The sequence below is a fragment of the Odocoileus virginianus genome, chromosome 15 (assembly GCF_023699985.2).
Source record: "Odocoileus virginianus isolate 20LAN1187 ecotype Illinois chromosome 15, Ovbor_1.2, whole genome shotgun sequence".
In the NCBI taxonomy this organism is placed as follows: domain Eukaryota; kingdom Metazoa; phylum Chordata; class Mammalia; order Artiodactyla; family Cervidae; genus Odocoileus; species Odocoileus virginianus.
The window spans coordinates 65,195,217-65,220,250 of NC_069688.1; the positions used below are offsets into that span (position 1 = coordinate 65,195,217).

Here is a 25,034-nt window from a genome sequence, read left to right on the forward strand (position 1 = left end):
AGAAACAAAAGACCTATACATAGAAAACTATAAAACACTGATGAAAGAAATCAAAGAGGACACAAACAGATGGAGAAACATACCGTGTTCATGGATTGGGAATCAATATTGTCAAAATGGTTATTCCACCCAAAGCAATCTATAGATTCAATGCAATCCCTATCAAGCTACCAACGGTATTTTTCACAGAACTGGAACAAATATTTTCACAATTTGTATGGAAATACAAAAAACCTCGAATAGCCAAAGTAATCTTGAGAAAGAAGAATGGAACTGGAGGAATCAACCTGCCTGACTTCAGACTATACTACAAAGCCACAGTCATCAAGATAGTATGGTACTGGCACAAAGACAGAAATATAGATCAATGGAACAGAATAGAAAGCCCAGAGATAAATCCACGAACCTATGGTCACCTTATCTTCAACAAAGGAGGCAAGAATGTACAATGGAAAAAAGACAACCTCTTTAACAAGTGGTGCTGGGAAAACTGGTCAACCACTTGTAAAAGAATGAAACTAGAACACTTTCTAACACCATACACAAAAATAAACTCAAAATGGACTAAAGATCTAAATGTAAGACCAGAAACTATAAAACTCCTAGAGGAGAACATAGGCAAAACACTCTCTGACATGAATCACAGCAGGATCCTCTATGACCCACCTCCCAGAATATTGGAAATAAAAGCAAAAATAAAGAAATGGGACCTAATGAAACTTAAAAGCTTTTGCACAACAAAGGAAACTATAAGCAAGGTAAAAAGACAGCCCTCACATTGGGAGAAATAATAGCAAATGAAGCAACAGACAAAGGATTCATCTCAAAAATATACAAGCAACTCCTGAAGCTCAATTCCAGAAAAATAAATGACCCAATCAAAAAATGTGCCAAAGAACTAAACAGACATTTCTCCAAAGAAGACATACAGATGGCTAACAAACACATGAAAAGATGCTCAACATCACTCATTATCAGAGAAATGCAAATCAAAACCACAATGGGGTACCATTACACGCCAGTCAGGATGGCTGCTATCCAAAAGTCTACAAGCAATAAATGCTGGAGAGGGTGTGGAGAAAAGGGAACCCTCTTACACTGTTGGTGGGAATGCAAACTAGTACAGCCACTATGGAAAACAGTGTGGAGATTTCTCAAAAAACTGGAAACAGAACTAACATATGACCCAGCAACCCCACTCCTGGGCATATACACCGAGGAAACCAGATCTGAAAGAGACACATGCACCCCAATGTTCATCACAGCACTGTTTATAATAGCCAGGACATGGAAGCAACCTAGATGCCCATCAGCAGAGGAATGGATAAGGAAGCTGTGGTACATATACACCATGGAATATTACTCAGCCATTAAAAAGAATTCATTTGAATCAGTTCTAATGAGATGGATGGAACTGGAGCCCATTATACAGAGTGAAGTAAGCTAGAAAGATAAAGAACATTATAGCATACTAACACATATATATGGAATTTAGAAAGATGGTAATGATAACCCTATATGCAGGACAGAAAAAGAGACACAGATGTACAGAACAGACTTTTGGACTCTGTGGGAGAAGGCAAGGGTGGGTTGTTTCGAGAGAACAGAATCAAAACATGTATATTATCTATAGTGAAACAGATCACCAGCCCAGGTTGGACGCATGAGACAAGTGCTCGGGCCTGGTGCACTGGGAAGACCCAGAGGAATCGGGTGGAGAGGGAGGTGGGAGGGGGGATCGGGATGGGGAATACATGTAAATCCATGGCTGATTCATGTCAATGTATGACAAAACCCACTACAATATTGTAAAGTAATTAGCCTCCAACTAATAAAAATAAATGAAAAAAAAAGTAGCCTCACTGGGTCATCTCAACAACGACAAAAAAATTCAGTGTTTGGAGAAGGGGAAATATCAGATGACATCCTTTATATGCAGAGTTTATAAAGAAATAATACAAATGAACTTACAAAACAGAAACAGACTTAGAGAACAAACATGGTTGCCTGGGGGAAGGATGGGGGAAGGGATAGTTAGGGAGTTTTGGATGGGCATGTAGACACTGCTTTATGTAAAATGGATAACCAACAAGGACTTAGGTATAGCACATGGAACTCTGCTCCGTCAGCCTGGATGGGAGGGGCGTTTAGAGGAGAATGGATACATGTATACACATGGCTGAGTCCCTTCCCTATTTACCTGAAACTATCACAATGCTCTTTGTTAATTGGCTATATCCCAATACAAAAGAGAAAGTTAAAAAAAAATTCAGTCTCACCCAATTCATCTTGAATTCTACTGTAAATCATCGACAATTATGCTATGTATTAAGTTCTTCTAAGTCCTCTGCAAAACACACACGAGGATACATACACAGAAACACAAGTATATTTCCTCCTTTCTTTAGCAATACTGACATCTCCAGTAAAATAACAAAAGTGAGAAGCATTTCATAATTGAAAAGAGCTACAGAGTGTCCATATCTAGTTGTTCAGGACTCTGCTTTGAATTGACAAGAATCACTAGTTGGTTAAGTCATTTTTCTAACCAAACTAATTTCTCATAGGGTGTGATAAGGAGCCAAACATGGGTGTTACAGTGATTTTTACCTTTTTCTCACAAAGGTATGTGAATGCCAATCTGACTAAGAAAATATAAAACATGGTTTAGTAATGTAAACAGAGAAAAGACTAAGGTGAAAATAAACAGTGCAGTTATTCTTACAGTGAAACTTCCACCCAGCTCCAGGGCCAGAAATGCTTGCTATGAGAAATTTAAGCATCCCCATCTCATTCATTCATCCATCCATCCATTCAACAGATTTCAAAAGGAAAATTCAGTAAGTTTGCCAAGACATTAAATATATCTGATGTAGAAATAGCAGCCATGCAACTAAGATCTAGGATTCATTACAAATGTAGAAATATTAGGGCTTTAGAAAGCAGTTTAGATCATAATTTTTGAAGATTATATTGTTCTTCCCGTCATTTTAGTAAAGGACTTGATTCTGTAAATTTAGTATTTATAATAAAACATTTATCATTGTTGTTCTGTCACTGAGTCATGTCCAACTCTTTGCAACTCCATGGACTGCAGCATGCCAGGCCTCCCTGTCCTTCGCCATCTCCTGGAGTTTGCTTAAACTCATGTCCATTGAGTCAGTGATAAAACATAGCATAACATTAATTAAATATACCATTCTTCTGTTACCTTGAATTTACCCTGAGTTGTTTCACTACTGGAATGCACAGCTTTTACAGGTGTGTTTGGTACAAATGTATGTTCAGGGCACATGATTTATTCTGAAAGAAGCAGCTACCTTCTTGTGTATTTTTTAAAAACTAGACAGGAAAATAACACAACTTTATATTTGTATAGAGCTTTAGGTCTAAAAAATGGTTGACAAGCCTCAGTACATGTTCAAAGACATGCAGAAAGGGGACATGATCACTCAGCACAGCGCGCACAGCACCTCAAACCCACGAGGCTCCAATCCAGCAGGACAGGCACGATGACTTCCAAGGGGGCCGGACTCACGAACCAGGACACACCACAGCGGCCTGAGGAGCTCAGACCAAGAGAACGTCACTCTGCAGCTGAAGCAACGAGTGGGACAGGGCCCTTACGGAGACAACACCCAGAGATAGGGAGAGAGGCAGGAGAGAGGGCACTGCGGCTTACACGCGTTCTAGAACTTAAACAGGCAGCGACATGTAGTTATTGTATTTCATGTAATGGTTTTAGCACCTCTCTTATTTCACTCCAGTTATTGGCGACTGCCAATAGCCATTAGTATACATGCACAGCAAGCAGTGCTATATAAACTCAGACAACTTTACCAAAAAAGTCTATTGATATTAAGCCATTAGTTACAATAAAAATAAACACAGACTCCCTTGCATCATCAGAGGCTGTCCCAGAGCTTTCCCAGTGGCTCAGTGGCAAAGAATTCACCTGCTAATGCTGGAGACATGGGTTCGATCCCCGGTCTGGGATTCCTACATGCTGCAAAGCAACTCAGCCCGTGTGCCACAGCTATGGATCCTGGGCTCCAGAGCTGGGAGCCACGACTGCTGATGCCCACCCACCCAGAGCCCAAGCTCTGCACCAAAGGGAGCTGCTGCAGGGAGGAGCCCAGCCCCTCAGTTCAAGAGGAGCCCCGCTCAGCACTATAGAGAAAAGCCCTGCAGCAATGAGGATGAAAAAACAAAACTAAAAAGAAAAAGAGAGCCATGAGCAAACCAAGGAGATGTGCTACCATGACCTCCCTCTAACATCTCATGTCACCGTCGTGAAGTCACGTGTTGGAACTGGCTGTGAGACGGCTGACAGAACCAGACGTCTCAGTGAAATCAACCCCCAGCTCAGGGCAGGCGCTTAACAAATACTCATGAGGGTCCATGGCCATGAAAAAGTAAAGACTTTAAGCCTCAGTGATGTGAAATCATCGGGAAATGAGACGTATTCAACAGTGAGCAGACCAAAGGAAAGATGGGGTCGCCAAGCCTAGCTCCGGCCGCCCTGAGCCAGCGATTTGCCAGAAGACGCCTCCTACTCCCATGCTCAGCAGGGTGAGGCCACTCTTTGTGCTGAGTGTGGGGCTGGTTTTGTCCCAAGAGCACACTGCCACCAGAAAACAAAGTGAAAGATTTTTTTTTTTCCCCAGCTGGAAATGTTTTAGGACCATGAAGAGCCAGAGCTTGAATCAGAAAATCATGAGCATCCCTTCAAAGCTATCATAATTAACTATTTCATTAGTGACTTTCAGAAAAGAAACAGTCGTATTTCTCCACCTTGCTGATTGAATGTTTGAAAAACTCAAATCATGAGACTCTATACTCCTTGATCGTGGTATGCGTGTGTGCGAATTCATTCAGTCATGTCTGACTCTTTGCGACCCCATGGCCTGTAACCCACCAGGCTCCTCTGTCCATGGGATTCTCCAGGCAAGAATCCTGGAGTGGGTTGTCATGCCCTCCTCCAGGGGATCTTCCTGACCCAGGGATTGAATCTGCGTCTCTTACATCTCCTGCATTGGCAGGCAGGTTCTTGATCCTGGCAGTATTGCAGTTTTTCCAAATATGACACCATTGTCCACTAGATTTGATGTCAAATATTTTGAATCACTTCTAGAGTTTGTGAAGGATTTGTGTACCTTCCATCAACCAAGTCCTGTCTCTAAAGCCATGTTCATCCAATGACATGTCAAAGAGTCTGTGTGTTCCGTCATCAAAGAGAAGCAGGAGGGTGGGTATGCAGGAAGGGGAGAGGGAAAAAGATGAAGATCCTTATAAAGAGGGAAAATAAGTCAAGGAAATAAAATCTGCTGCAGGTTTCCTCAACCTTTACTTAGTCAGACTGAAGACGGCACATGTGACAGACAGAACCATATGTCAGCTAATAACTCAAGAACACTCTCGAGAGAGTTCGACTACGTGCGTCTTGCCGCATGACCTGGGCAGCTGTGCTCGAGCTCAGCCTTCTTTCTCACACACTCTCGGTCATCCCCTTGCTGTTAGAAGATGCTGTCGCCTCTGCTGCAGTGACCTGCCTAGGAGCCTCCCCTCTTCTTCTAATTTCTCCTTACTTTCCTGGGATTTCGAAATCAGAAGGGAGAGCCTGCGTGGTAGATCACATCACTGTCCCTGATTATTTGCTGCTCTTGTGTAAAGGGTTATGTGCTTCCACCCACTGCCGAGGAACGTGGGGGACAGTGTCCTTGTGGAGAGAATGTACGTCTCTCCTCCACGGGCTTCACGTGCCCTACTGGGCCCCGTGGACTTGAGATGGAAGTGAGAAATGCCTCATCCAAGCAGAAGCTCCTCCGAACCCGGCCAGAATCCCCGGGATGGACACGTGACTCAATCCTGCACCAGGATGTCAGCAGGACGTAGGGGCACACACTCTCTGCCCTCAGCTCTGGTCCCTCTGCCCAGGATGCAGACTCAGTCCTGCAGATGGGGCAGCCGGGACGTGAGAGGTGTCAGGATGCACATTGCTATGCAGAATGACCGCGTGGAGAGAGAAGGCCATGAGATGCTCACAGCCGGCTAAGGCGCTGAACAAAGCAGAGCAGACGCAGAGCCCCACTGCCTGGCTCCACCCTGAGAAGGGCACGCTCGGATCAGGCTAGCTCCTACGCACCAGACTCTAAATGAAAGTGCCCGTGGGGCAGGGAGCACTTGGCCAACAGTCAGCATCCTGAACTAAGAAATGCACAAACCGCTGAGGCTTTCTTTACTCATCACAAACTTGCAGAAGCTGACTAAGTCAGGCAAGTTACAATGGAATGCAGAACAAGAGGAGGGTGAGTTAGGGCCCGAGACCCTCCTGGGAGAGAGTTCTAGCAGTTCCTTCTGGGCGTCCCTCCCCCTGACATACACACCACCCTCCAGGTGGGGAAGCTTCAGCAGGGTAACCAGCTGTTACCACTATGAATGGTGACTTCCATCCCCTTCATCTGAAGTCCCCTCACCCCTTAACTTATAACCCGTCAGATACACAACAGCATGTCTGTTTTTCAGAGGGTTAAAAGCTGTTGAGGGGGAAAAAAAAGGTAATAGAACTTTTCTATTACACAGCTGGCATCTTGTACACAGAGAAAAAACCAATACCCTTTGCCAGATTGCATAAAGGTTACTCTGCAATCCAAATTCAAATTTTAAGAAAACATTGTGCTTACACTATGAAGTAAATAAGTCTTCAGGTTTTGAGAACTAGAAACAAAACTGGTCTGGTTCTTCTTTCCGTCAGCTCCTTACCTTCTGTGGACTCTTTGATATGGAGGCGCTTGTTGAGTTCATCCAATTTGTTCTTCATGTGTGAAAATAAAAAACAAACAGAGAAAAGGGGAAAGAAAACAGATCAGAAATGGTCTTTCTTTCCAGCTCCCTTCTCTCTATTCAGTACCCAGCTAAATTCAAAATAGGATCCTAAGCTTCACCAATATCACACACTCTATAAAGTGTTACTACTTTATCTCAAATTGACACTGAAGCTCTACTTCTTAGCCATCCATGGCATTGAACATTCTATTTAATCTCTTCATGACTTTGCTTCCTTTTCCTAAAACCGTGGATAATCATGGGACCAGCCTCCCATGTCGATGATGAGGATTAGGGCACATATATATAAATTAACTCTAATATTGCCTCAAAAGTTTGGATTAATCTCTAGGTACACTAAAGTGATCCCCAAACAAATTTATAAAACTGCCTTTTCTAAAGTAGAAATGGAATGACCCAGCAATCCTGAAACTGTCATGACTCAACAATTCCATTTCCCACTGTAGATCCTGAAGACATTCCAGCGTGTGTACAAAGACATTTGCAGTAACGTCTACAGCAGTATTGTCTGGAGGCTGTAACAGTTGGAAATTACCAAGCATCCTCAAGTAGCAAAATGAATAAAATCATGATGCAGTAGTTGTACTATTATGCATTATCATAATTATTGATATTAGCAATAAAAATGAATGAGATAAAATTTCATGTATTAATTTGTAAAAAAATCTTAAAAATACAGTGATCAACATATAGATGCAGGATACATATGTTATAACAGTATTTACATAAAAAATATCCAACACCCAGGGGACTTCCTTGGTGGTCCAGTGGCTAAGACTCCACACTTCCAGTGTAGGGGCTGTCAGTCAATCCCTGGTGTGGGAATTGGATCCAGAATGCTTCGAGGAGCAGCTAAAAAAACACCTTTTTGATAAAAAATAAAATATTCAAAACTATACTGTGGGTTATTTTAGGGAAGTATGCTAAAGGTATCTTGATACATTCCTTGAGATCCGTGTGGAGTGAAGGTACAGAGGCCTCCGTGGCAATTACACAGCTCCCTCGGCGGCTCGGTGGTGAAGAATCCACCTGCTAATGCAGGGCACTTGGGTTGGATCCCTGGGTCAGGAAGATCCCCTGGGGAAGGGCATGGCAGCCCACTCCTGTATTCCCGCCTGGAGAGCCCATGGACAGAGGAGCCTGGAAGGCTGCAGCCCATGGGGTCACAGCCAGACCCGACTGAGCGACTGAGCGCAGCACAGGATATTAGTGAGCTTTGAGGCAGGAAGGAAGTGGGGTTGGGGCAGGGGTGTCAGTGGAGCTTCTACTCCATCTTTACCGTTTTCTTTCTCATGATGTCTGTATTGAAGTATTCATTTTATTAATCTTTATACCTTTTCTGTATGTCTTTTTTTTTTTTTTTAAGAAAAGTAATCTTTTGGAGAAAACCGTTGAGGACATAAAGATGATCTAGAATCCCTCCAAAACAGTTTAAGATAAAAGAACCAAAATATTTCTTGTTTCCCAGAGGAAAGGCAATTCAGAAAACAAAATCTAATAGATGTCTCTAAAAATATAACTGGAATTCACTTCAAAGACCATTTCCTGTTGACTTGGGCAACTGAACTCCTCCAGCTGAAGTCTCAGAATTCCCTACTTTAATTAGCGCTGTTAGTTCTCATCAGGAGCTAAAGTAGGAGGCGTTAAAGGGGATGGAGGACTCCCCTGGCAGTACAGTGGTTAAGACTTAGCCTTCTAATGCAGGGGCTGAGGGTTCAACTCCTGGTTGGGGAGTTAGGATCCTATATGCCCTGAGGCCAAAAAACCAAAACATAAAACAGAAGCAGTATTGAAACAAATTCAACAAAGACTTTAAAAATGGTCCACATTTAAAAAAAAAAAAAGAAAACTTAAGAAGATAATGAGCTCATATATAAAAAATAAGGCATGGGTGGAGGGAAATGAAGCAAACTTCCTGTCACGGTGGGCCTCCCAAACTGTGTCTCCCAGGCAACAAGGAACCCTAGAAGGTAGACAGTGGTGGGGGAGGGGGGAAGACCAGTGATAAAACTATTTTCCATTTTTCTGAGGTCTAATGGAAAGATCACAAATTTGCCTGTAATAAAACCACACATGCAAAAATCGTGGATTGCTTTGCTTTGTGTTGGAAGCCTATCAACTCAGTGTGGTAACATTGGTTGTATCTTGCTGTCAAGAGTACTGACTGGCAACTTTAAAGGTCATTGATCAACATAAAATTCAATAAGCAAATCACTACCGGCTATGCTCCAGTACAAAAGAAAAAGCTGAAAAATACCCCCTGGGGTCTGAATGAGATTGCTTTGAATCTATGGATTAATTTAGGAAGAACTGCCATCAAAATTGAGTGCTTCAGTGAATGATGAGTATCAGATCATTTACTTCAGTTCAGGCGCTCAGTCGTGTCTGACCCTTTTCGGCCCCATGGACCGCAGCACGCCAAGCCTCCCTGTCCATCACCAACTCCCGGAGTTTACTCAAACTCATGTCCATTGAGTTGGTGATGCCATCCAAGCGTCTCATCCTCTGTCATCCCCTTCTTATTTATTTAGGTCTTCTTTAATTTCTCTCAAACTGTTTTCTAGTTTTCAGCATTCCTAGATATTTTATATTTTTAACACTATTGTAAATGTTTTAAAATTTCATTATCCAATTGTCTGTTGCTATATTTAGAAATACAATTGATTTTTACATATGAGAAAAATATCATTACTGGACATGTGTTTGTTTCAATAACTAATAACTGTCCCAACCCGCTGTGTGGGGTAGTGCCTGTTTGCATGCCCACCCCCCACCCTGTTGCCCCCTTCCCTCCCCTGCCCTGTGCCTGGAAGACTGATGTCTAGGGATGCATCAAAGAGCAAGCTTGCCCTTTGGCTGGGCGCCAACAGCAAGCGGCACCAGCAGGGGTGGCGAGGATGTGTTTCCACCCCCAGCTTCCTCTCTACCAGGCTGCGGTGTATTCACTGCACCCATCAACCAAATTTCAGTCCCCTCCTACAGGCTTCTTTCTCCATGTGCTGGTAACTGTCCCTCCCCTTTCTTGTTGAAATCCAGATTGGTACCCTGGGAGCCCCAGGCGTCTTTACCATCCCTCCTCGATTTCCCTCTACCCTGCCAGCTTTGTAAATAGTCTTCTCATTAAATGTGATTGAAACAATCCCTTTAAGCCTCCTTGAAAAACCTCTTCTGCATGGGCCATCTGTTTCCTATTGGGACCATGACTGTAGACATGTGATCCAGGTTGAAAAAAAGAAAAACGTTTGGTTAGGAATTGTGACTCCACAGAATAGTATGAATTTTGTTCTTTGCTCTTCATTATCTACGCCTGTGCTGTCCAATATGGTGGCCAGAAGCCACTAAATGAAATTAAAAATTTAGTTCCAAGTGCTCAAAAGCTATGTAGCTAGTAACTACTATTTTGGACGACGCAGATAGACCACGCATATCATCAGAGAAAGTTCTATCGGACAGCACTGCTCTACACCCAACAGGCTCTTCCATGATAAACAAAAAAGATTACTTCTACCTTTGGCTCTAGCTTATCATCACAGGTACAGCCCAAGTCAAAATCAGACTGAAGGTACATAATTCCTGGGTAGTTGGGTCTAGTGACTTCCTCTGGCATAGTTGGCCTGAAGATGTTGGTACGCAGGAGATGGTTCAAACTCCCGTGGGTCCCGTTATTCGGAGCTGGCTTCAATCCCAGGAGATCTGATGAGAAGAAAGAAAAAGGCCAGGTACTTTGTAAAAATTTTTGAAGAGACAGGTGGAGAGTCAAAACCATTCACCTCCCAAGGGCTGGAAAACTTGGAACACAAATCAGAATGGGATACAACCAAATTTAGACGGTAGGCTCCCTTCTGAGTTCCTAAGTCATCCTTGCCTGATGAGGTCTTGGTAACAACTTTCTAAAACAGCATCTTCATGGCCTGATATCAAGAGAGACATTCCCAAAAAGAGTGAAGGAATAGCGCCTCGCTTCGCCACCCTTTCTGTCTGTGACAGCTACAGCCCAAGGACCATCAGCATCAGGACCACCGCCTTTCTGCTTCTCCGTGAGACTTTTATCCCGAGTTTTGAAGTGGGGCTTATGATCAATAAATAACCTCGAGCCTGCCCTCTCATGCACGGCACAGAACGGGGACAAGAGTAGGTTTTGGCCGTGTGCCCTGAAGGGCCGCTGTGAAATGAACAGGCTGATTTCACAGCGAGTGAGGCTGCCAAGCAGGCACACAGGGACTGGCCTGAGCCGAGAGGAGGGCCGGGGAGCGCCGGCAGCCCAGAGGGGAAGGGAACCCAGGAGACCCGACGTGCAGACTCCCCCTCTAACCGCCAGACTGGCACTCCCTTACTAAATAGGAAAAGCTGTCCTCATCCAGCAACTAGAGACTCCAGGAAGAAAAATAATTAGGAGCACATAAATAGCTGGCCAGGAGGTAAGCTGGCAAGCCGTGTGCTGGGCTGCGATGGGAGAGATGGAGGTGGGGGAAGGTTCTCTGCCGAGCTCCCACTTCACCCGGCCTGCGACCGGTGGTGTCAGACTGTAATGCTATGTTAGATCAGCCGGAGGCTGCCAACAGCAACACCATGAAAACTCCCCATTAGTCAACTGTTGAAGGAAGACAAAGAAGTCTTAGAAGGGGGATGATATTCTGTCCCTTGAACCAATGGGCAAATTACAGCATTTTTTTTTATGAAAAGATGAGGTGATCCCAGAAAACAGACACCTCATTTCTTTCTCCGACATCGAAAGGAGTTCATATGTTAACTCTGGATTGTTTTCCTGGTTTTGATGAAATAAGTGACTTACCACACATAACATTGTAAAGTTCAATGTTTTCAAATGGAGGTACTTTGGTCTTGTACTTAAATGTTGGGCCATAACCTACAAAAACAGTCTTCCAAAAGAAAAGAAAACAAAAACAATTAGGCATTGCTAATATCCAGGAGCAACCCTCCCTCGAGTTAGGAATGCTTTGCAAGCTTCACTCACACCTCCGTTCCCATCCTTTTTCAGAACCTCTACAATACACTTCGATTCATAGTTCTGGGAGCATACCTGCATACTGTTGACCTTGTTATCAAATCCATGGTCTCCCTGGAAAAAACATTTCCCTGATGGTTTCTTATAAACCTCCAGAGGTTTCCTAGAGCGAAACGATTGTACAGTCAATCAGGACTTCTCATAAAATCACTGATAGAAAAAAAAGATCTCTAGGAAGTGGATTTTACTGATACAAGCGTGTTCCTCTCCACTCTCACTGCATCATTCCCAGGGTGATGAAAGATGAGGCTGTCTTTTTGCCCCAGTGCTCTGCTCTGACGTTCCGCCCAGGACAGATTGGGACCTGAGGCCTGGCGCCCTCCTCCTGGCTCACGGACGCGCTGCTCACAGGTGCAGACACAGCCTGCAGGTGCTGCCCGCTCTGTCCCAGGCCAGCCCCTTAAGAGACTCTCACGACAGAGTCACACGAAGCGTTTGGTTTCCCGGTACATATAAAAGTTATATTTACACTATCCTGCATTAAGTATGCTGGAGCATTATGTCTAAGAAAACAATGCACATACCCTAATTCAAAAAGAGCACTGTTGGAGAAAGGGCACCAACAGACCTTCTCGATGCAGAGTTGCCACAAACCTTCAGCTGTCTGCCCACGTGCCCCACTGACTGAAAGATTCTCTGCTCTGGGACCAGGTCTGTCTGGCTCACTTCTAATGTGCCCGTCAGTAGGCTCCGTGCTAAGCACACACCCAGCTGGCGCTTTTAAAATGTGTGATGTTTGATCAGTGAACGGAGATCTGTATTCCACAGAAATATTTGCATACAGATTTCCCTGTCAACAAATGTATCTGGTAATACTGCTGGGAAGTGTAACCGATGGTAAGCTTAACACACGTGATAGTGGCACCGCTTAACAGGAGCCAAGCCTCACCGGGGCAGTGGCTCTGTTTAGAAACAGAAAACGGAAACCTGGCTCTCGAGACATCAAAAGCATTTGAACTTCCTTGTTGTGACAGGAAGATGCCTTTTGCTTAGAGTCATGTAGCAGTTTTCCAAAACACTTACATGTTTATTAAGACAAATATTTCCTAAGTATGTGCAGGTACATGGCACTGAGGTACAGCACTTGGGGAAAAACAAAGAAATTGAATGTTTGAGTCCTTGATCTTGGGAAAAGTACTTTCACCTTGGGGTAATATGTGTGTATACAGCTCAACAGTTCAAGTTAAATTGAGAAGATGTGCTGCTAATTAAAATGGCTGGCTTTGGTCTATGCTAATCTGCTCAACTGTCTTCATGTTTTACTCAACTTCTACTGAACTCCCAAGTTTTCTTCATCAAAACATACGTGTCCCCTGCAATGGAAGTGTGGCTTTTTAACCACTGGGTCACCAGGGGAGTCAGGAAATTTCTTTTTATAATGTCTAATGACCTTACAGCAATGCAGCTGCCTTATAGAACTACATACAGTGGGGGGTTAGTCGCTCAGTTGTATCCAACTCTTTGCGACCCCGTGGACTGTGGCCCCCCAGGCTCCTCTGTCCTTGGGATTCTCTAGGCAAGAATACCAGAGTGGGTAGACATTCCCTTCTCCAGGGGATCTTCCGACCCAGGGATCGAACCCAGGTCTCCCGCATTGCAGGCAGATTCTTTACCGTCTGAGCCTCCAGGGAAGTCCTCGGGGCCGAGGGGATGGTTATGAAGGTGAGAAACAGGGACTGCCTGTCCCCGAGGTACCTTGCAACATGCCATCTGCGCTCCACCAGTAAATGGACGTCTTCAATCCTTCTGTTGTTGGCGTAGTGCAAACGTTTGGGAAGGTGCTGTTTCATGTAAGGCTTAAAGTGCTGGTCTGGTTTTTTACACTGAAATATAAACAGATATTGAATTTTGCATGGAGAGTCTTCTGGAAAAGCCCAAGATATTCTCTCCAGAAAGCTGAAGGAGGTTTTAAGTCAAAGGAAAGGCTAATTAATAAGTAAATGGAATTTGTGACCCCCCTCCCCATCAAATAATAAAAGCGGAAAACACATAGATTCAAATGGGATTAGGTAACGTTGAAGACAAGGCTATGGTTTTTCCAACGGTCAGGTATGGATGTGAGAGTTGGACTATAAAGAAAGCTGAGCGCTGAAGAATTGATGCTTTTGAACTGTGGTATGGAGAAGACTCTTAAGTGTTCCTTGGACTGCAAGGAGATCCAACCAGTCCATCCTGGGGGAGATCAGTCCTGGGTGTTCATTGGAAGGACTGATGTTGAAGCTGAAACTCCAATACTTTGGCCACCTGATGTGAAGAACTGACTCACTTGAAAAGACCCTGATGCTGGGAAAGATTGAAGGCGGGAGGAGAAGGGGACAACAGAGGATGAGATGGTTGGATGGTATCATCGACTCCATGGACATGAATTTGGGTGGACTCTTGGAGTTGGTGATGGACAGGGAGGCCTGGCATGCTGCGGTTCATGGGGTCGTAAAGAGGTGGACACGACTGTGCAACTGAATTGAACTGAACGTTGAAGAGGACATGGAAGGGTATCACAGAGGGGAGTTAGACGTTTTTAAGATATGTCCCTGACTCGTGGGACCGTCACACAGAGCAGCTCAAACCCCAAGGCTTTTCTCAAACACTCTAAGTCCAGGGGTGGGGCAGGGGGTGGGGCAGAGAGGAGGGAGCGGTGAGGTTCACGAGGTCACCTCCTCAGGCGCTTTAAAGCTCTCTAATCTGGATGGTGGAAACGGAATGGGGCTTGCGCAGACCTGATTCAGAAAGTGCAAGGGTCTATTTAAGCAAGGATGAAGGCTTTTCAGCCCTAATGGCATGATCAAATACCCCCATTCTGGATCACTGCCAAGACCATTAGGGAGCCCGCTGCTGTCCAAGGGCCAGGGTTTCTGAAAGCTCTTAGGGAAATAAACACACTGGATGGCAGGGCGGTGAGGAAAACGCTCCTCTCATCCTACAGGGAGGTGAGCACAGGAGGTGAGTGTGCGGAAATTACTCTAAGGGCAGAGTCCCGGGATATGCAACACTTACCGTGAGATTAGCAATAATGACTTTAGGGTCATCTGTTCAAAGAGAGAAGGAGAGAGAGTTCAGAAGAGTTGACAAGAGTCACCGAGAGAAACCAATGTTGCAGCAAGAATCTCAGTCCTTTTCTTTTTCTTCTGGAAGAGTTCTTTAGATTTTGTTTCAAGTACATGCAAAACTCTGTGTGGGTATTTAATAGTTTAGTAAATGAAATACATCAAAATAAGTAGAAATTCCGATGGTAAATGTCCCCGCTAAGTCTGGGTCAACTTTCCTGAAAGGGAATTCCTCCTTTCAGAGCACCAGGATGTTGCTGGGTAAATGGCTTTTTAAAATTCTCCCAGCCGACTCACAGACTTAGAGAACTTATGATTGCCGGGGGGGAGGTTGCAGGGAAGGGATAGTTAGGAAGTTTGCAATGGACATATACACACCACTATATTTAAAGTGGACGACCAACAGGACCTGCTGTAGGGCACAGGGAACTCTGCTCGATGTTAAGTGGCAGCCTGGGCGGGAGGGGAGGAGGCTTGGGGAGAATGGATACATGCGTATGTATGGCCCAGTCTCTCTGCCGTTCACCTGAAACTATCACAACATTGTTAATCAGCTATTCTCCAATATAAAAGAAAAAGTTAAAAAAGACCCTCCTAAAGGGTCCCTCTGGAGCCTGGATTGAGTTTACCTTAAATTAAGCATCAGGAACTACACTGAGGCATTGGGGCTTTGAATGGAACTCCCTATGTAGCTGTAGATCTTTGAAACAAGTGACCGTTCACCTTTAAGATGGATCTTCTAATCCACTGAGTTATTTTTTCTAAAGGGAGTTTGGTGTCCTCAGTAATATCACAGGTCTAATGACACGAGTGGCTGCCCCTTCTCCGTCTCTCTCTCTCTCTCTCACACACGCACACACACGTATGGACAGACCTCCTTTTCACTACCAGCAAATAAAGGATATTTTCGTCAATATCCTGAACTAGCTAAAAGCAAAGCTATGCAAATAATAGCTGTGTGTAAACTGTGGACAGGATTGTATGATCTGAAGGTCCCCTTTTGGGCGTGGGGGAGTGGGGAGAAAGAGGAGATTGTAGGTTGGTTGGATTTTGTTTTGTTTTCCAAAAATTTGCTTCAGCATGTCATTATAGAATCAGCAGAAAAGGAAAGCAGCGTTCGGAAGAGATACGGACAGGCAGGGGGGAGCTGTCCCCCGAATGTAAACACCCGCGGAGCAGGTAGTGCCTGTCATTTCCTGCTGCATCCCCCAGGCCCGGGGCAGCGTCAGCGCGCAGTAACCGTGCTAGTAAACAGAAGCAAAGACTTGTGGAGGCTGGTGCAAATACACTAGTAAGCTTGCCTGGCCGCATAAATGTGCGCTCTTCAAAGACAACGTTCAGAATCTTACTTCTAAAGCTATGAAATTTGAAGATATATGTGGATTCCCTTCTACTTAAATTGGACTTAAAATTTAGCTGCATCTTTCAAAGGCAAGGAGATAGGTAACAATGGTAGCCGCAATCATTAACCCAGATCGCACCCACACCGCATGCAGCCCCTCTGTAACAAAACCGCAGGCACCGCCTCTCTGGTCACTCATGACAGCTCTGCTGGGGGCCCTCACTGAGCCAGTGGGCATTTAGAAGGTGGGGGAACGCGCCAAACGGGACCCTTTGGCAAGCCATGCTTTCAGCCTCCTCACTCGGTGACCTCGTAAACCACAGTCCTCAAAGGGACCAGAGTGAGTTCATATGCTTCAATAATGAAGAAAAATAATCATTATCTCAGAAAATCCCAGAGAACTTCTAGGAAACACCAAAGGCTTGAGCCCACGTGTGAGACACCAAGCCTTCAATCCTGAAACACTCAGCTCTCATGCCACCAGCCCCTCGAGACGAAAGGCGCCCAGAACCTCAGGACGGGGCAGCAGCTAAGAGCCAGTGAAGCATCTGGGTGTGAATCCCAGCCCCACCGCTCATTAGCTGCCCCCTTAGCCAATTACTGCATCTCTCTCTGAGCCTTGATTATCGCTGTTTATAAGAAGAGATGATAATACCTGTCACGCAGGGCTATTGGAAGGGTTCAGTAGGATGTGTATATATCTGGCTTAAAACATCATCACTGTAACTACCATTTATTTTGCTTTGACTCTGTGCCCAGCACTAATCCAAGTGATAAGTAGAGAAGCTAAGTAGAGAATCTCTCATTCACCCTTCCCAATAATCATGTTACTGGTGAGGAGACCAAGGCTCAGTGTTTAGGAAGCTTGCCCACGGTCATAGAGGCAGGCAACCAGCAGAGACTTGAACCCGGATTCGAGCCCGGACAGCCCATCACTGCTGTCTGTGCGCTCACCCGGCTTCTCTGTGGCCTCTCACAAAATGGATGGACGTGTTTTTTAAGATACAAGACAGTTAATTATTGGTAGTTACCATTTCACTGGCCCCAGGACAGTTTTTCTTCCCCTCCCCCCAAAATAAACTTCCTATTACTTTTAGAGATGTCTTGAATATCTTTAGACAAAACCTCTCTTGCATAAGCCCTAGAAAGCAAATACTAAATCAGGAGGTACCCACGGGTCCCTCTGGCGAGGGCCAGCCTATCTCCAATGAGCAGAGAAGAGAGGACGCAGAGGACCAAGAAGGCGTGAAGAGAGGGCAGACACACCCACCCTTTTGTTTATTTCTCAGCGTTGCCTGGAGCTGACCTTGGAATGCTTCCCGTTTGTGTTGACTCAGGAACATCCTTTGGGAAAAACTTTAATTTTCCAAAGCTTTCTGCTTGGTGCCAATGGTTTCTTATTCCCAAGAATAAAAATGCTAAAGGATTTTTTTTTTCTTTCCAAAATGCCGCATGTCTCTAATAAAACTACAGACTTCTCTAAAGCTAGGTGGTTGGGCAACATCTAAAATATCTTAGCCCATAAATCAAAGTTCTCCGCGGTGACTTATCATAACCCCAATGTGTAAAACAGAAGCGATAAGACTATTCCTGTTTATTTTATTTCTGATCTTCCGGAACAGCTGCCACTTTTCAAGGGCTTCATAGCTTCTCCTGCTGGTTTCTGTCAATCACCTCCCATAGGTGAGGAGATCCCCTTCATCCAGGCTCCCGGGAAACTCCAGGCTCTAGGGGCAGCTCTGCCAACCCTGTCACGGACGCCCTCACTTCAGCTAAAGAGTAAGAGCCTCCGGTTGGACGTTCTTCTCTTGTAAACAGAAGTTTATGGTTATACACATGCCTCAAAGTAAGTGTATTTTCCACATGATAAAAACAAGAGCAAATATTTATATAATGCTACCAGGGGTCAGGAACTATTCTAAGCGATACCCATAGATTTATTTTCACAACAACCCTATGAGCTAGTTGTTTGTTATCACCACTTTATTCCCCCTCAGATTAAAAAACAAAAAAACTGAGGTTTAGTTTCAATGACTTATTCAAGTTCACTCGGCTAAGAAATAGCAAAGCCAGGCTTTCCCTCAAGTAGTCCAGCTTCAGAGAACAAGCCCCTTCTCACTCCACTGTATTACCATTCTAACAACTTAGTGTTTTACGAGTCAACTTACATTTAGCATGATTGTTGAATTTGGGTCGAATTCTTCCTAGAGTTCCTGGCACTAAAATAATATCATCCACATTAGTCAGGTAATTGCTCAAGAATTCTGTTCTATCACATGTGACATCTTCCATTCCTATAGGAAGGGGGGAAAAGTATTTTCAGGCAATTATAAAATTAAAATCTCAACACAGACACTAAAGATAATATTCAGGCACAAGTGAATGTGAGGATCCCTCTCTTGAGATTTCTTAACTTGACTTTGGATTTTTTAGTGCTTCTTTATATAATCTTTTCACCAGACTTTTGATTGAGTCATATCATCTTGCAGCACTAGAAGGCTGAAAATGCATCATCTCAGTTACCATTTTAAGTCATTCAGCAAGAACAAGATAAAGGAAGCAACCATGATCTTTTAAAAAAAAAAAAGATCATTATGAAAAAGATAAATTCGTTTTTAAAAAAAATCCCAAATCGCTTTAAACTCTTTCTAGCTGGGAGTGATGCAAATCACTGGAATGTATAGTTCTGTGTCTCTTTTACAAAAATCTCATTTTCCAACTCTCTCTCTTCTCGCTCTAATACATCTCCTGACTTGAGCACATAAGCACCAGTCCTCATTCTGCCTTCACTGGTGGCCTTGGATGTTACTGACCAAACAGTACTGGAAATAAGAGAGAGAAGGAAAAAGGTCAACCCCAGTGACCACCCAAACTGAAAAACAAAACAACACTGTAAACAATGCAATCAGTTACAGCTGAAAGCTAGCAACTAGAACACAAAAAGGGTCTAGGTAGCGAATTTTTTAAGTCAACAAATACTATATCTGCCCACCAATGATTTGCTACCTGCCTCTCATCAAAAAAAAACCAAAAAATTCCTTGATCAATGATAAAAAATAACTAAATAAAAAGAAACTCAAATTTTAGAATGACAAATCATGGAGGCTGGAAGAGAACTTTATTGTCATTTCAGAATTTATGAGATGAGATGAAGTTGGAAAGGTTTAATATATTGCTTTGTACAATCCACTATCTGAATATTCTTTAAGAGGGGGAACATAAATGATTTTTTTAAGGATTCCCTAAGGTTCTGGAATAAGCAGAGTGGTCCTGATCTAGTAAAATTTAAATTATCACCTTCTGGGATCCCAGATTCAAACCCCTTCCTCTTTTTAATACAAACTGGAAGGAAGTAACCACAATCTTCAAAGAAAAATCTATTTATACAGTCCTTATAAAAAAAATTTTTAAAAAGCCCCAGATTGCTTTAAAATATAGATAGAAAAATATATCCCAACATAGCACAAGGGCTTAGATTTGCCTTTTAACATTTAAAATCTCTGGAAGAAAACTTAAAACAATAGACAGCTATATGTTCTAGTACAATGTCTACTAAGGACTTCCCAGGTGGCTCAGTGGTAAAGAGTCTGCCCATCAATGCAAGAGACGCCGGTTCAATCCCTGGAGCGGGAAGATCCTCTGGAGAAGGCAATAGCAACCCACTCCAGTATTCTTGCCTGGAAAATTCCATGGAGAGAGGAGCCTGGTGGGCTGTATAGTCCACGGGGTCCCACAGAGTCAGACGAATTAGACATGACTGAGCAACTGAGCAGGCACGCACATACAGAGTCGACTAGACGACAGCGTTCATCCAGGAAGGGCAAGTCCCTACGTACATATGAATGGGAGACTAGAAGGATCTTCCATTTTCTACCTTTCTAAGTCACTTAAGCTGCCCCAGTGGTGAAGCATCTCTCTTGCTTCAACGTGCTTCTCGAGCCTCGTCACCCTTCACCCCCCAGGCTGACTCTGGCAGTGGTGTTGGTGCTCTCATTCTGCAAATGAGGAGGCTGACTTGGAGAGCCTTTTAAGTGGCACCGTGTAATTTGAACTCCAGTGCAACCCATTCTCACTCCAAAACGCCAGACAATGTTACCTTCTAAGAAAGAGAAGCTATGCCGTCTATTCATTTCAGAAGGCTTCCCACCAGCAAGACATGAATTTTATCTAGCCAAGACTTTTACAAGGTTCCAGCAGTGACTCAATGGAACCCATCTACTTCTTAGACATCTGGCTCCACCACGTGACCAAATGTCCTTGACACCTCTGGACCACTTAAGTTGAATCAGCTGTGTCACAGGCTCCAAATTCTCTATCCAATCTGCAGCTCTCCAGCAAGTCAAACTCTTGGGGCACAGTTCTGCAGACAGTCACGTTTAGTCCCTGCAGAAGAGCAAGTTAATCCCAGGGCTCTTTTTTTTTTTTTTAATTCTCATAGATCTTCTAGAACATTCTGTAAAGAAAACTTCAGGCCCAGAGCAGCGGTTTGATTGGGGAGATTTATTTGCCCAATCTTAACAGAACCACCGGCTCAACCCATTTTCTTCTTCTAAACCCTCCTAGAAGGGAGCAGCCCATTTTCCAGAGTCACAGTCTCAAACTGTTAGTTCTGGAATGCAGGAGGCATTCTCTGGAACTCAGTCTGCATACCTGTGAAGTAAGAATGTTCTCTGATGCATCCCTCCCCCGGCTCTATCAACATACAATGTTTATGATGCTCTTGATCCATGAATTTTTCTCCTTTATACAGTGATTTGGAAAACTGCTTCCTAAACTGTTTCTTCCTCTCTTTAACAGTCATCTCTATTGAAACAGGGTCCTCTGGCTTGGGTCTAGAATTCACTCAGTGAATACAGGGAAATAATTTCCCTTATATGTCACTTCTATAGCAGAAGGCTATGTCTCCACCTTTTCATCATGTTCAAATTTATTTTTTAGCCATATGAATCATGTGAGCACCTTTTAGGGTTGTGACTAGCAGTGATATATCATATTCACAGAGGAAACTCTTACTATCACAAGGGAACTGTCTGCAACTGTTTTGTTTTTGTTTTTTTTTTTTTTTGCACTGCAAGACTTATGAAATTTAGCTCCCTGACCAGGGATTGAGTGAGCCTGGGCCCAGCAGTGAAAACGCTAAGTCCCAACCATTGGACCACCAGGGAATGTCCTGTAACTTTTTAATAAGAGACAGATTTTGTAAGAAAGGCTTTTCCTACAAAGACTAGGAAGATACAGGAAGTCCCTGGTTTTGATTGACATGAACGCAAGAGTAGTCTCAGCTCATCTCATAGTTTTGAGTCACGGTCCAATTTCTTTCCCCATCCGAAAGGAAGGGGGAAGGAAGAAAAGGAATACAACCTGGGATTTCTGGGATTCCCCAACACCACCAGAAACCTTATCTGCTTAGATAAAGAAAGTTTTACCATGGTCTCCAACGAAGATGACATTCACACAGCGATGCAGCTTCAGTTGTTTCAGTCCGTCCATTAACTGTCCCACGGTTTTGTCAATGTCCCTCAGAGGATTCGTCATCTGGAAAAAGGAGCAAATTAGTCTCTGAAGGTTTTTTTTTCCCTTTCAGTATCTCAAAGATCTAAACATGCTGGAAAAAAAACTTCAGGCCCAGAGGCAGAGCTTTGTCTAGGGAGATTTTCCTGTCATTCTAAATGGAAACCTGGTCTAAGCGCTTTTATTTGTACACTTTAAGGAAAGTTAAACCTCTCCTCATCCAATCCCTTTCAAGATTCTTTGACACAAAAATTGAAATATTAAGGGCAATTCTTTTCTTTAGAAATAAAATGGCCTTTCTAAAAGATAACAATGTCCTTTACATCCAAGAATGTTGAGAGTGAGCAGAAAATAAGACGGACAGTTTGAGCTCCTTGACCCCTGAAAGGGAAACCACTTAGGCTTTGAGCCACGGCAAGAAGATGGAGGCCAAGGGGATCAAAAGCAGCTCTGAGGTTAAATGGCAACCTTTCACTAATGATGCCAAACTGGAGCATCATTAACACGATGAGACCCATCTAGTGCTCCAAAAAAACTTAACTGTCAATTTCTGACACTAGATTCTCAAGAGAAGGGCCTCTCCTAGGAAACAAGCTACTCCTTCTCAATTTAGCCCCTTTCAGGCTGATCAGGAGTAAAATACGAATCTATAAGAGTCCAAACTTAAACAGAAGTGAGTCACTGAGCTTGTCCTAGAAAGTTTCTTATTTAGCCTAATGAAAAATGAAAACTCAGTTCTCCAGAGAACATTTCCAAAGCCTAAGAATCATAACTCATCTCTCAAGTCCTTGCTTCAGATGGCAGTTTCTAACAGCAAGAAAGTGAAAGAGTTATTCACTCAGTCGTGTCCAACTCTTTGCTACCCCATGGGCTGTAGCCCGCCAGGCTCCTCTGTCCACGGGATTTCCCAGGCAAGAATACTGGAGTGGGTTGTCATTCCCTTCTCCAGGGGGTCCTCCTGACCCAGGGATCAAACCGCGGTTTCCTGCACTGCAGGCCGAGTCTTGACTGTCTCAGCCACCAAGGAAGCCCCATGGCATGAATGTCCCCATGTATTAGAGGCACTGGGGACGTCCCGCTCAGCTCTGGGCAATAGAGAGACTTTCAAGAAACACCCCGTCAGCCAAACACCTGACAGTACTTCAGCCGACTCTGACAGCTGAGCTACAGCCACACACATCCGCTCAAGGTGCCTCCCACAAGAACGGAAGGGGTCCGCATAGCTTCTTTCCTCAGACACATGATACGATCTTCCACTGGCATCTTCTCAGAGGACTCAGGATCTTCCTTCATACAATGTCATCAGTAAAGTCAAGGTGTAAATCTGTTTTCCTCTACGACAGAAGTCAGTATTTCAAATTCTGTCCCAAGGAGTAAGTCATGAGAGAAAGCTTCAGAGCGATGTATGCAGCGTAATCTGAAGAGACTAACTGAGGGTAGACAGGGGTGTTTGCTTCTGAGGAAACCATGCTCACCTCTAAGGCCTTCATTTAGACAAAGAAATACCAAAGCACAACCTATATCAACCCCTGGCAACAGATTAATTTCCTTTGGTCAACAAGATGACTCAGGCTAAAACCCAGAACCTACTTCTCAGTGATCAGTTCAAACAATAAATTAGATAGTGCCTTGGCGGTATCTGGAGGTGTCTGGAAAAGGAACAGCCTCGAGGCTATTGTGAAGGTAATGAAGGGAACACGCTGCCCACATCTCTACAAGAAAACGCACCCGCCTCTGCCCACCCATTGTCTCCTCTCTCCTTCCATTTCACCTCTTTCCGTCTATCACCTAAGACTGCCTCTGAACTCGGCACAGACTGCTAACCTAATCCCCTACTCTACTGAGCTAATCTACACCGTCTTTGAGGATTTCCCCGACTACCTTGCTGGGTTGTTCTCAAGAACCAAGGTTACAAACTGTGACAAATTCTGTGGAAAAGTGCAAGCAAAACCAACAGCTCTCTTAACACTCGTTCACGCCTAAATGTTCACATTAGTTTGGGGGCAACTAACTCTAAAGCAAGTAGAAGGGTGTTTGTTTTTTGGCTGAGTTCAGGAACGCGTCACATGAGTGCTAACCTCTGAAGTGCTACATGTTTCTGGACTCAAAGCCAAGGGAGACACACCAAATGTTTTCTGAAATGCATTCAGCTGGTTTTCAAACCAAGGCACTGAAGGGAACCTCCGGGCTGCCCGCCACAAATCTTTGGAACAATAGATAAACTTACTTTGTCCTGACGAGCTTCCGCGGCATAATGATCCATCCTATGTACTTTTCTTCTTCTTTTCTTTGGAGGAGTAACTGGTCTTTCCTGTCTCCTCTTAGGGGTAACCTTCCTCTTAGGTCTCTTAGCCGGAGTAAAAGGTGAACCATAACTACTCTCCTGTACTGGCGGATAGAGATGTGTGGACTCAGAAGCCGTCTGTCCCTCTGGGTCAGATAATAAAGCTCACATTTTGCCATCTAGGCTCAGTGAAGTCGTAGTGAAAAAACAAAAGGCAAACTAAGACTCCTTCTGAAGTGATTAAAAAAGAATTGTTATGAGGGGTGATTTGGGGAACTCTAGAGAGAGAAGCCTCCTAAACTGAACTCGATGTTGCTGTCACAGCTTCTTCACTGAGAACAAAAATATAATTTAAGAGGACCTGGTCGTGTGATCTCTTTTGGCTGAGGAGCCTACTCGTGGATACACCTGAAGGTGACACAGAGTTCTGTATTCCACAACTCCTGCGTCATGGAGAGGCTGGTCCTTGGTTATGAGAAACTCTCCATTTATAAAGTACTCGCTGAAAAATAAATACTAATCACTCAGTCATTTCAAAGTGCAAAGGGATTCATGGATGTAGTTTCAATTCGGATTCAGACAGGTATCTATTCAGACCACCAAATATATCCATGCAACTGTCACCTTCCTTGGAAAGGATCAGGAAAAAAATTTAAACCAAGGATGAAATGAAACATAAATACCAAACAATCCTCCTTGGTCATGAATATACCGATATTTCCACAAATCAGGAGAGAGTTTCCCACTGATAATTTGGGTTTCTGGTAGAGAGGAACTCCAAGCCAAGAAATAATCATCAATAGAACGGTCATTTTAAAAAAAAATTCTCATAAAATTAGATAAAATGCAAAAAGTCATCAAGATCTTTTTGTCTTAGTATATTTATATCAAGAAAGAGTCTACTTATCCTCTTTCTGTTAGAAATTCCCCTCTTGGTAGCGGTCTGGAAGGTAGCGACTGACTAAGCATCTTGTTTTGAAC

The 25,034-nt window shown here is 43.8% G+C and overlaps 1 protein-coding gene across 10 annotated transcripts in view; it reads right to left on the reverse strand.

Annotated features, from left to right (window-relative positions):
- ENPP2 (ectonucleotide pyrophosphatase/phosphodiesterase 2) overlaps positions 1–25,034 on the reverse strand; it is a 131,612-nt gene that overhangs the window by 22,512 nt on the left and 84,066 nt on the right. For 6 of the 10 annotated variants that reach the window (XM_020872104.2, XM_020872106.2, XM_070477468.1 and 3 more), the window contains 9 exons: positions 23,997–24,152; positions 21,685–21,793; positions 18,427–18,552; positions 14,867–14,898; positions 13,568–13,695; positions 11,888–11,975; positions 11,639–11,726; positions 10,355–10,539; positions 6,763–6,814 (listed from right to left, as the gene is read on the reverse strand). In XM_020872104.2, the coding sequence (XP_020727763.1) occupies positions 6,763–6,814; positions 10,355–10,539; positions 11,639–11,726; positions 11,888–11,975; positions 13,568–13,695; positions 14,867–14,898; positions 18,427–18,552; positions 21,685–21,793; positions 23,997–24,152 (964 nt within the window). The remainder of the gene's footprint in view (positions 1–6,762; positions 6,815–10,354; positions 10,540–11,638; positions 11,727–11,887; positions 11,976–13,567; positions 13,696–14,866; positions 14,899–18,426; positions 18,553–21,684; positions 21,794–23,996; positions 24,153–25,034) is intronic. The other 4 variants (XM_070477472.1, XM_070477470.1, XM_020872113.2 and 1 more) reach the window with 1 other exon arrangement.